Here is a 13,218-nt window from a genome sequence, read left to right as displayed (position 1 = left end):
CTTACTCTGCCAAATATCTGTTGGTCTTCCAGCACATGGACATAACCCCGTGGGTCTTCCAGCACACAGACATAACCCCGTGGGTCTTCCAGCTCATGGACACTACTCTGATGGTCTTGCAGCACACGGACATAACCCCGTGGGTCTTCCAGCATAAAGCAACCTTGATTGTCATCTCATTAACTCCCATTAACATGTATTCCCCAACCCCTGGCAGTGTGTACCTTCCACAGAATGTGCTTGTGATCGTACAGATTCTATCACCAATGTGTATATGTACATATGTACAGATGGTAGTGCAGGATGACTGTGATTGGCTGACTGAGAGTGTAGCCACACCTACTGGCAGGTCTTAAAGGATTGTTCCTAGCCAGACCAGGTCATTCTGGACTGGTCAACCTACGTGATATGCTCCAATCTTTTAGTTAATAAAAACCTTGGTTTGGATCAACGTCTTTGGTTCTTTCAATGTTCTCTACAGTGCTGCCCAGAGTACTTCAGCACCACCTCTCAAACTGGTGTCCTTTAGCAATTGGAAGGGAAAGAGCTTCATGCATGGGAACTTGTGAGCTTCAGGTCACACATCGTGCAGATGGCTTGGAGAAACGTCATAATTTCTTCACTATCACTGCACTGTGGCAGTGACCTCACCAGAAGGATTGCAGTGGTTAAAACCAGCCGCTCACCACCAACATCTTGTGGGCAATTAATAAATACATAGGAAGATAAAACCAGTCCCCACAAAGATTTATGGATAATGTTCCTTGTCAGACAGGAACAAACTACCTGCCAATGCACAGGAATAACCATTCAAAGCCTCCCTTCTCCCCATCCCATTCCGTCCACTAAACGGAATGAGAAATGTCCTCAAAGGGAATGATGACAAATTTGTCACAATGAATCTAAGAGGTTAGAATGGAATGTAAAGAGTTCTTGGTACCTGAGAGGGGAATCGGTAATTTAAGTGACCTGCATGGATTTGGAAGGGGAGGTTAATTGGTAGAAAGAGGATTTGAAATATGGTTTCTTATGAAACTGAGCAAAAGATCAGGAAATGGTGATTGAACCTGGTTGCCCTTCTGTGAGGACAAGAATGGCACAGCCAGAGACTTCTACATCCCCCATGACCAGGTAGTGAGGAGCCAGGAAAGTGAGTGTGTTCTTGTAAGGTTACAAACCTTCTATTGGGGATGGAAAGCCATTGGGGTTATCTAAATCCAGATACCCGTTCACACTTGGTTAGTAGTTGGTAAATTCTTCTTCCTATGTTTTGGGACACTGGACTTGATTGTTCTTTCAGTGATGGACATGAATGATGAGACTCCAACATTTCACCCAGCCATTTATCACATCTCTCTGCTGGAGGACGTTCCCAGAGATTATAAGGTTGTTCACCTCAACTGCAGCGATGGAGATGCAGGTCTTAACGCAGAGCTCAGTTACTTCATCACAGGTGGGTGACCGACGAACAAAGCTAAAATTTGGTCCCAGACGTTTAGCCCTAAACATGTGTGTCCCATTTTGCAGCCCCCGTGCCCTCACCATTGTTTGTCAGAACATGAGTTTTTAATGATTTTTTACAAGTCCCACTTCTCCAGTTGCCTTTTCAGCTCTTGGAGATGGTATCCTGTTTGCACTTTGCACATTGACATTCATTGGAATTAAATTGCTGTACAATGAAGCTGTGCAGACACTGGCAGGTGAGAATTTGCTACCTTCTGACAAAATGTGATTCTTATCAATTTCCATCAGGCTAAACCATTCTGGTTGCTGAAGGCAGCTCGAAACAGATGAATGAACAATCTTGAAAATGTCCATGCAACATCCTTTCTAATGTTTCTTACTATTTGTTAAACATTACTATTCACCTGGCTTCTGGTATGGCTGTGGAATACGGATGCAGTCCACGTATTATTAACCCTTCAAATCAAAAACCCAAGTCCTCCCTTCATCCTTAACTCTGAGTCAGTCCTTTTGCTCAACAGTGTTTCAGTGGAACACTGTGTGCCATTAGACACTTCGAACATAGAACAATTCAGCCCAGTACAGACCCTTCAGCCCATGGTGTTGTGCTGACCCATAGACACCTACTAAAAAAATCTAAACCCTCATAATCTCATTACCCTGTATGTTCCTTTCACCCATGTGCCTGTCATGAGCCACGTATCATCTGCAAAGTTTGTGACCTATCCCTCTACTTCTTTGTCCAGGTCATTTATAAAAATCAGTAAGAGCAAGGATCCTAGAACTGATCCCTGTGGAACTCCACTAGTCACTGAAGTCACTTCGTTCCCTTGTGCCAGCAGGGTTGAAGAAATATCTTAAATGTTACAAATCACAAATCAGTGAGAGAACTGAATGGTTTTTGCTTGGTACTGGTCCACAAAAGCCTCATCTCCCCCAAGTCTTTCTCACTTCCTCATCAATACGACTGTTATTCAGTTCACCCATTCCCACTGGAACCATAACAAATATTCTATAGACCAAATAAATAAAGCACCGAATGTTCTTATTTTATGTTTAATGTTAGTCTTTGATTCATCTGGGGCTGCAGTGAGAAACTGCACCCAATTGCATTGAAAATTCTCGTTGCATTACACGTGAATCAAGTGACTTCAACTTACCGTGTCCTCTGCTACTGTGCAGGAAATAAGCCCTGTCCTGTTTGATCTATCAAATCTGCAGCCTCAAGACAGCACCACATCCTTCTCAAAAATAACAATGCAAATTGATCTTTCAGGCGGAAACAACAATGGAAAATTCAGCGTCGGTTTTAGAGATGGAATTATCAGGACTGTGGTAAATCTGGACAGAGAGACCCAAGTTTCTTACACACTCATATTGGAAGCAATTGGTGAGTAGCACAATCTCCATGACAAAATTGTGGGATGTATTGGTGTTGCTTCAAAGACCAGAAAATAGAATCTCTTCAGTTTTGTGCCTCTCCAGTTTTATTTCCTGATTGTCCCTTATGTTAATTACTGAACCAGTCACGGCTTTGCCTTCTGCTACCAAGACCCAGTGCTTGCTCTGCACAAACCTCCATCCCTTCACCTCTCCCTACACCATTAGGATACCCCTCAACCATTTGGCTCCCTATCAAATATCAAACCTTACCTAAAATAAATAGGCTGGCATGGTTAGTGCAGCAGTTGGCTTAATGCTATTACAATGCCCATAATCCTGGGTTGAAGCTGGCTCCAATTGTAAGGAATTTGTACATTCTCCCTGTGTCTGTGTGGGTTTCCTCTGGGTGCTCCAGTTTCCTCCCATCCATCAAAATGTAAGGGAGGGGGGGGGAGGGGGTTGGAGGTCAATTGGGTGCAATTGAACACCACGGGCATGTGGGCCAAAAGCACCTGTTACGATGTTGTATGTTTAAAATTGTAAAGATTGATGCTGATTCCTCCCTCATTCAGTGTTGGTATATGGGCCACGGAGATCTAAAATACTTGAGAAAGCAGTGATTTTATTTTTAATTGAAGTGTTTGAGTAAGAAGCTACTTAATTTCATTCAGCATTGTCAGAAGTGAAAATCTGAGTGAGGAAGGTTATTTGAATTGATGACATCTTCAGGTTATTATACCAAGGTCTGATATGATATGACATAAATTGCCCTCTACTGAGTGCTTTCATCCTTCCAAATTATGTCAGATTTATTTTCTCTATTATTATTTTTGACGTTTATGATTACTACAAATTAGTGTTGTCATAATGTCCTATCTGGGAACAAAATTTTTTTTAGCAAAGAAATAGATTACATTAAAAAATAGGTTATACCTTGCATGAATTGATTTCGGCTATTTTTGAACAGTGTGGCCAATGCACTGAACTTTACAATAATCAGTCAAATTTTAGCCAATGCTTCTTCCTGGCTTCCATTTTCTCTTCTTCGCTCCCAACTGTACCCACCTATTACCTCTTACCTGTCAACCTGTGCTCCTCTCCCTTCTCTTCCTCCCCCCCCCCCCACCCCACATCTTTGTACTCAGGTGCCTGCTTGAATTTTTATACTCCTGAAGAGGGCCTCAGGCCAGACACGTCAACTGCCTTGTACTTTCTATGGATGTTGCATGATCTGCTGAGTTTCCCCAGCATCTACAGATGTTCATATTTACTTCCTAGTTGTCATGTTCAAACCCTTTGTCCTAGGATTATGTCTGGTCATTGCACATTGAAAGGTTCCAATCATGTAATTTACAAGGGGAGGGTCATGGATACGGATGAGTCGAATTTAGACCCTTTGGGACCACTGCATTCTTCATTTCTTTGAAACCTCATGTCACAAACTAAACCCACAGCAATGGAAATACAAAAAGAAGTTTTATTAATAACACAAAATCTTACTTAACTTTAACTTAACCCCACTATGCACAAATGTATATATGTGTGTGTGAAAACCAAAACCATTACAATTCAGGTACAATTCTGAAGAGATTATTTTAAAGTTCAGTCTCAGAAAGGATTTGTGTTGAAACTCAAAATCTTTACTGCTGTTCAAAAGCAATTATAGAGTAAGTGTGAGGCATTAGACTTCTTAAAACTCACAAATTTCTTGTGGAGTGGTTTTCAGAGAATTGTTTCTTCTTATGAATGATCTTTCACAAATTGCTTGAAGGTTTCAGAATCTGTATATCACTCAATGATTTTACAAACCCAAGTAAAGGTTAAATGAAGTCCCCATGTAGAAAAGGACCCAGTAGAACTGCCCTCTTTTCAAAGAGACAGTAAAGTGGCCTTTCTTCATTGCCACTGACTTTGTGGTCCTCCCATGTTAAGGACAAACACAACAGGACCTTCTCTTGAGGATGTCTTTGTCATTCTACTCAGATGTCTCCTGGTGCAATATTAAAATGCAGCTTCTTGAAGTGTCTTTCATCCTGTGACATGACATCATTTCTATCTTTGAAGTTATAATGCCTTCTACAAAAAATATGAATCATGATCCCAGGACTCTGGTCTGTCAGGGTCATTGAAGCAAGAACTTTCTTATTTGAACCAATGCCATCTCTCAGCACATTATTGTTCCAGCAATTAAATGAAGCTTTCAATTCTTATTTTTATTGCTCTGTTTTTCCAGACGCTTCGACTCTGAAAATGGTTTGCTATCTGCCATCTTAAAGAATTATGTGGGTCTCTGTTTGAGACCAAAAACCAAAACTTAACTTTACTAAGAAATATATATTTTATAACTGCACACTCTGAATTTAAAAAGACTGTAAATAAAGCATCTGTTCCAAGTTATTCCAAGTCAGGCAGATCTTGGGACATGGGTTCAAATTGGCTCAAGAAACTGTCCTTCAACAGCACAACAGATCTCTTGGGAAAGAATTGGAGGCTAAATTGCGCAAATCACTCCAAGATGGTTGGAGATGAGAATGAGGTTATTCCAAATTTATATTATTTTTAAATTTAGACATTTTTTCTTTGGCTTGGCTTCGCGGACAAAGATTTATGGAGGGGGTAAATGACCACGTCAGCTGCAGGCTCGTTTGTGGCTGACAAGTCCGATGCGGGACAGGCAGACACAGTGGCAGCGGTTGCAGGGGGAAATTTGTTGGTTGGGGTTGGGTGTTGGGTTTTTCCTCCTTTGTCTTTTATCAGTGAGGTGGGCTCTGCGGTCTTCTTCAAAGGAGGTTGCTGCCCGCCGAACTGTGAGGCGCCAAGATGCACGGTTTGAGGCGATATCAGCCCACTGGCGGTGGTCAATGTGGCAGGCACCGAGATTTCTTTAGGCAGTCCTTGTACCTCTTCTTTGGTGCACCTCTGACATGATGGCCAGTGGAGAGCTCGCCATATAACACGATCTTGGGAAGGCAATGGTCCTCCATTCTGGAGACGTGACCTACCCAGTGCAGTTGGATCTTCAACAGCGTGGATTCGATGCTGTCAGCCTCTGCCATCTCGAGTACTTCGATGTTAAGGATGAAGTCGCTCCAATGAATGTTGAGGATGGAGCGGAGACAACGCTGGTGGAAGCGTTCTAGGAGCCGTAGGTGATGCCGGTAGAGGACCCATGATTTGGATCCGAACAGGAGTGTAGGTATGACAACGGCTCTGTATACACTTATCTTTGTGAGGTTTTTCAGTTGGTTGTTTTTCCAGACTCTTTTGTGTAGTCTTCCAAAGGCGCTATTTGCCTTGGCGAGTCTGTTTTCTATCTCGTTGTCGATCCTTGCATCTGATGAAATGGTGCAGCCGAGATAGGTAAACTGGTTGACCGTTTTGAGTTTTGTGTGCCCGATGGAGATGTGGGGGGGCTGGTAGTCATGGTGAGGAGCTGGCTGATGGAGGGCCTCAGTTTTCTTCAGGCTGACTTCCAGGCCAAACATTTTGGCAGTTTCCGCAAAACAGGATGTCAAGCGCTGAAGAGCTGGCTCTGAATGGGCAACTAAAGCGGCATCGTCTGCAAAGAGTAGTTCACGGACAAGTTTCTCTTGTGTCTTGGTGTGAGCTTGCAGGCGCCTCAGATTGAAGAGACTGCCATCCGTGCGGTACCGGATGTAAACAGCGTCTTCATTGTTGAGGTCTTTCATGGCTTGGTTCAGCATCATGCTGAAGAAGATTGAAAAGAGGGTTGGTGCAAGAACGCAGCCTTGCTTCACGCCATTGTTAATGGAGAAGGGTTCAGAGAGCTCATTGCTGTATCTGACCCGACCTTGTTGGTTTTCGTGCAGTTTTCGTGCAGATGCGCTCTAGTATTTGCCAAAGCCCTTTCCTGCTCACGGTGTCGAAGGCTTTGGTGAGGTCAACAAAGGTGATGTAGAGTCCTTTGTTTTGTTCTCTGCACTTTTCTTGGAGCTGTCTGAGGGCAAAGACCACTTCAGTAGTTCCTCTGTTTGCGCGAAAGCCGCACTGTGATTCTGGGAGAACATTCTCGGCAACACTAGGTATTATTCTATTTAGGAGAATCCTAGCGAAGATTTTGCCTGCAATGGAGAGCAGCGTGATTCCCCTGTAGTTTGAGCAGTCTGATTTCTCGCCTTTGTTTTTGTACAGGGTGATGATGATGCCATCATGAAGGTCCTGAGGCAGTTTTCCGTGGTCCCAACAAAGCTTGAAAAACTCATGCAGTTTGGCATGCAGAGTTTTGCCGCCAGCCTTCCAGACCTCTGGGGGGATTCCATCCATACCTGCTGCTTTGCCACTTTTCAGTTGTTTAATTGCCTTATATGTCTCTTCCCGGGTGAGGACCACATCCAGCTCTAGCCTTAGGGGCTGTTGAGGGAGCTGGAGCAGGGCGGAATCTTGGACTGAGCGGTTGGCACTGAAAAGAGATTGGAAGTGTTCTGACCATCGGTTGAGGTTGGAGACACCCAATTAACCAATACCCCCGGTGCATTTGGAATGGTGGGAGGAAACTGGAGTGAACCCAGGCAGATACAGGGAGAATGTGCAAGGATTCAAACCCGGGTCCAGATCGCTGGTGCTGTAAAAGCATTTCGATAACTGCTATGCCAACAGTGCCGTCCTATTTATGTGGGAGAAATAGATCATATAACCTAGACATATCCACTTCTCATTGTTAGCACAGTTAGAATTGTAGTTAACGCAATGCTATCACAGCGCCAGATACCTGGGTTTGAATCCAATGCAGTTTGTAAGGATTTTGTATGTCTGCATGGGTTTCCTCTGGGTGTTCTGGTTTCCTTCCACCCTTCCAAAACGTACGAGGGTTGTAGTTTAATTACGGTATTTGGGCAGCATGGGCTCATGGGCTGGAAGGGCTGGTTACCATGCTGTATGTCAAAATATTTTTTTTAAATAGAAAAAGGAGCATTTCTTCAAATAAACCTGATTTTTGTGTTAATTTACATTAAATCTACTTAAAACAATGAAAATGTATTTCTTCCAAAATTCTCAGCAGTAAAACTATTTTGAAGAGTTGCATTGTCTGTTCATTTCTGACGCCATTCATTTTACTCAAAAAGTTAAATTTAAATTGAGCTGCATAACCATGAGAAATCCTGGAGTTGTGAGAATGGAATGAGAGGTTAGAAATGGGGAGATTCAGTGTGCTTAACACAGTTCTTATCTCCATGATTTGATTCTCATCCCTTCATCCATCTTGGTCTCCTTCATTGTTCCTTGCTTGAGCATTTGTCTAATTCATTTTTACAAGATTTCTCACTTTGGTGTGTTTTAGCAAACAATAACTCATTGAAATTATATTCAATAAATGAGTTTTAACACTTTATAGATGTGATTTCTTGCAATGTTTTAATCATTTTGACTCGTCTTTTTCCTATTGGGATCACTGTTCCTTATTCCCATAGAATAGACCCCCATGTGCTTTAATTAATCTTGAGCTCATTCTCGAGCCTGGAGAGTGGTACAGTGGTGCACCTCGTGGAGCTGCTATCTCACAGCTCCAGTGTCCCAGATTCAGTATCTGGTACTGATGTGTGAAGAATTTTGCAGTCCGGATCAAAAACAGAATGTCGAGCACTGGCACGCCTCAGGGCTGTGTGCTTAATCGCTCCTGTTCATGCTACAGCATTGGCAGATCCAGCTCCAACAGTGTCAAGTTTGCAGTTGACACAACAGTCGTCAGCAACAACATTGAGTTGCACTGCAGAGAAGAGGTGGAAAATCTCATGAAATGGTGCGAGCGTAACCACCCAAGTCTCAATGTGGACACGATGAAGGATCTGCTTGTGGACTTCAGGATGACCAGGAACAACTAACCTCCCCTATACATCAACAACTCTGTAGTAGAGAGAGTTGAAAGCACTAAGGTCCTTGGAGTTCACTAACTAGTGACACTTAATATCTCCTCACTTGTCCGGAAGGCGTAACAGCGACTACACTTCCTGAGAAGACTAAATCGGGCAAGTCTACCAGCCACCAGTAAGTTAACCTTCTGCAGGAGCTCTATCAAGAGCGTCCTGGCCAGCTGCATCACAGTGTGGCACGGTTGCCGCAAAGAGATAAATCCACGGGATCAAAGAGTGGCAGAGAGGATCAATGGAGCCTCCCTCCCCCCCCATCGACACAATCTATCAGAATCGTTGTCAGAAGAGGGCGCGCAAAATCATTGAGGATCCCTTCCATTCCACACACAGCATCTTTCAGCTGCTCTCAATGAGAAAGAGATCCAGGAGGATCAGAGGCAGCTCCACCAGGTGAGGAACAGCTTCTTCCCACGGACAGCGAGGATGCTCATGAAAATGAACTGCTCACACTGACCATCGGAGAATCTCATATGTACAAAACAATCATTATTTATTTCTAAAGATGAATTACTTGTCCTGCATATGTATTGTTGGTAGGTGTTTTATGTCTGGTGGTGCATCTGCATGTTTTGCACTGAGGACCGGAGAACACAGTTTCTTGTACTTGTACTTGTACAATCAGATGACAATAAACTTGACTTGATATCCTTCTTGTGACAACATTTCCAAAGACATTGGTAGATCAGGTCATTACTGTAATTGTACCCCTAATGCTGGGGTGGCCAAAGTACGTTCCACAGGCCAACCCTGGCCCATTGCCCATTTTAAGTGGACCATTAGAATAAAAAATGGTGGCACTGCCAGAGCTGCTGTAACAGCAGGCGCTGCTGCTGGTGCAGACCCATGGAGAGCAGGGAGTGAAGCCTCCGCGCTCTCCAATGGGGTTCAAATACCTAGCCTGATTGCCATTGCCTCTGTACAGACTTTTAACAGACTGTTAAAGGAAACTGTTGGGCCTAATATTGTTTGGCCCACATTCCTTATTTTTTTGTATGTGGCCAAAGCCAGTTAAAGTTTGTGCAGCCCTGCCCTAATGTGTTGGTGAGTGGTCATTAAGCGGAATGTGGGGATAATAAAAGTGGGACTTGTATAATTGGGTGGGTAATGATCATTGTGAACTCAGTGGATTGGTATCTCTTTCTGTGCTACCTTACTCCATGAATGCAAGTGGCATTCATGTCCAGCCTACAACAACATCTATACCTGAAAGTAAAGTAATTATCCTGAACAAATCTCATGAAAGTAGAGAGTTGTAAAAAGTTAATTGGGGTCACTCAAAGCATCATGGTCTTCAGAAGCAATTGACAGAGTAATTACCCAATCAGATCCATCCCTGTCAAATGGTGTGTTCCCCCCCGCCCTGAAAGTCCTGCTGATTCTCCAGTGATTTAGGCCTTCACAAAGGGGAGCAACATCATCTTCTGAAAGCTTCCTAACTTCACTGCTCCCTGTTATACATAGGAGGATAATTCTCATCTATTTCATTTCCCTGCTAAATAATACATGTCCTCTTTATTTATTCCATTGGCATTTATCCTGAGCTTTTTTAAAAGTGAATGGTTGCTTTAGAAAAGAGAATATTGAAAGGAGTGGGTGAGGTGAAGACAGAGCAGAGGTGAACAGGACAGAGGTGAGTGCAGGGCGGAGGTGAGGCCAGATGTAGGGACAGGCAGAAGTGGGGACAGAATGGAGGTGAGGGCGGATGTAGGGACAGGTGGAGGTGGGAATAGGACAGAGGTGAGTACAGGGCAGAGGTGAGGCAGATGTAGGGACAGGCAGAGGTGAGGACAGAATGGAGGTGGGGACAGGGCAGAGGTGGGAACAGGACGGAGGTGAGGGCGGATGTAGGGACAGGCAGAGGTGGGGCAGGGCAGAGGTGAGTACAGGGTGGAGTGAGGGCGAATGTAGGGACAGGTGGAGGTGAGGACAGGATGGAGGTGGGGACAGGGCAGAGATGGGAACAGGACAGAGGTGAGTACAGGGCAGAGGTGAGGGTGGATGTAGGGACAGGCAGAGGTGAGGACAGGGCAGAGGTGGGAACAGGACAGATGTGAGTACAGGGCAGAGGTGAGTGTGGATGTAGGGACAGGCGGAGGTAGAGACAGGGCAGAGGAGGTGACGATGGAGGTGATGACAGGGCGGAGGTGAGGACAGACAGAGGTGAGGACAGGATGGAGGTGGGGACTGGGCAGAGGAGGTGATGGGGTGGAGGTGAGGACAGGATGGAGGTAGGGGCAGGTCAGAGAAGGTGAGGACAGGACGGAGGTGGGGACAGGGCAGAGGAGGTGACGGGGTGGAGGTGAGGACAAGATGGAGGTAGGGGCAGGGCAGAGAAGGTGAGGACAGGACGGAGGTGGGGACAGGGCTGAGGAGGTGATGGGGCAGAGGTGAGGACGGGATGGAGATGATGACAGGGCAGAGGTAAGCCCACAGTAGAAGTGAACATATGATGAGTGCCCCTTTGACTTTCACATGGCCCTGTGCATGGATTTTCATGCCTGAGAAAAGTTTTGAAGTACGTTTCTGAGCTCGAGAAAGAATCTCATCGTTTTGGTTGGTGCACATTTATGACTTGGTCTTATCTCTGCAGATAATGGGCCTGCCGGTGGCAGAAGGACTGGGACGGCCACCGTGTATGTCACAGTGATGGATGTCAATGACAACCGACCCATCTTCCTGCAGAACACCTATGAGGCCAGTGTCCCCGAGAACATTACAGAGTCTACTCGTGTGCTGCAGGTAAGTTGCCCGGATGCTGTTGTCTGAACAATTTGAGACAAAAAGCCAGATGCAAAAGAGAAAAGATCCATGTGATTTTCAATCATCACTCCTTTAAGATCATCTGGCTCCCCAGTGCTGGATATTCTTGCTTAATAGTCTAGCTCTAAGATCCTTCATCAGATCCTGTGTTCCACTGCCTTTCACATTTGATGTCGAAAAATCCTTGAATATATTCCCATTCCAAAGGAAGGTGCACTTACTGCTTGTCCCACCAATCAAGAATGCTTTTTCATCATGTGTCACCTTACAGCCATGACTTTGATTACACTGGACAATGAAGATTATGCCTCCTGGACTTTTATGGGTGTATTTTCTGGATTTTGGACTGCTGGTCACAAAAATCATCTTAAAATTGTCCTATCACATACCATTTCTTAGATATAACCTTTTTTTTGTGATTTCCTGTTACATTTTAACTCTACTTCATGCATCCAAAGCCATGAAGTCCAATATGTCATTGAAAGTTCATTTTCTGCATTCGCACTTGGACGTCTTCCCTGCTCATCTTGGTGTAGTCAGTGACGAATATGGTGAAAGGTTTCACCAGGACATCACGACCATGGAAAAGCGGTATCAGGGCAACAGGAATCCATCAATGCTGGCCGACTATCATTGGACATTTACACGAGAGGCATCAAATGGTGAGTAAAAACATTTTTAGGTCAGTTGAACTAAAGCGAAGTGTCAACATCATTATGTGATTAAATATGCTAAATTCAATAAAGGTTCATTTAATGTTTCTCCAACTTCCTTTATGAAACAGCAAATCTGAAATTATTTTTGTGTTCATCTTGAAGTTGTCTATCATAATCCCCATTTTTTGTTCTGGAACCAAAACCTTTTGAAAACATTTGTTGTCCAGTGTTATCAACATGGCTCTGTGGGTAGCACTCTCAGAGTGTGGTTCAGCTCACACTCTAGAGACTTGCACATATCAATCTGGGCCGCTCTCCCACACGTGCAGTGGGAGTGCACTTTTAGACTCCAGTCCCATCTTTTGGGTGAACGCAGATATTTTGAAATGGGGCAGACCACATTCAGGCAGATGGGATGAGTTGGATTGACACTGCGTCCATTGCAGACACGTTTAGCCGAAGGACCTGTTCCTGAACTCTTCTATATTCTCGGCCAGTGCTCAAACCAATATCTTTCCCTCATTCGTTGTCAATCAGATGATTATTATGAAGCAACATTGTGTTCCAATTTGTAAGAAACTTGCTCTGATAAATTGGCTGTCACATATTCCACATTTACATCAGGGTGACACCAAAATAGCTTAATTGGCTGCAAAATGTTTTGGGAAGCACTAACACTGTGATAAGTACTAAGAAAATCACACACAGTAAAACCCCTAGTATCCAGCACATGTGTGAATAAGTGAATTTTCCAGTTGCTTGAGATTGGGGGTTGTGTGAATTGGCGAAATAATCACCAGGGAGTCACCAATTTTAAACTTCCATATTTTTTACTTGTTCATTTTCCACATTTTTTTTTGCTAGTTGCTTGAATTTCTGCATTAGGCTTGTTTCGTCAAGTTAATTGAGGCTTCAGACATGTCAACCAAATCATTAGAAGATTTCTTTCTTTTTTAAGTCAAGTTTATTGTCTTCTGATTGTACAAGTACAACCTGATGAAAGAACACTCTCAGGTCCTCAGTGCTAAATACGCAGACACACAATCAGACATAACACACAGACAACA

The 13,218-nt window shown here is 44.0% G+C and overlaps 1 protein-coding gene across 10 annotated transcripts in view; it reads left to right on the top strand.

Annotated features, from left to right (window-relative positions):
* Positions 1 to 13,218, top strand: part of cdh23 (cadherin-related 23) — an 874,975-nt gene that overhangs the window by 576,797 nt on the left and 284,960 nt on the right. For all 10 annotated transcript variants that reach the window (XM_069885557.1, XM_069885556.1, XM_069885568.1 and 7 more), the window contains 3 exons: positions 1,301 to 1,453; positions 2,741 to 2,854; positions 11,326 to 11,474. In XM_069885557.1, coding sequence (XP_069741658.1) covers positions 1,301 to 1,453; positions 2,741 to 2,854; positions 11,326 to 11,474 — 416 coding nt within the window. The remainder of the gene's footprint in view (positions 1 to 1,300; positions 1,454 to 2,740; positions 2,855 to 11,325; positions 11,475 to 13,218) is intronic.

The sequence above is a fragment of the Narcine bancroftii genome, chromosome 6, assembly GCF_036971445.1.
Source record: "Narcine bancroftii isolate sNarBan1 chromosome 6, sNarBan1.hap1, whole genome shotgun sequence".
NCBI lineage: Eukaryota > Metazoa > Chordata > Chondrichthyes > Torpediniformes > Narcinidae > Narcine > Narcine bancroftii.
This window is presented reverse-complemented; position numbering and strand designations above follow the sequence as displayed.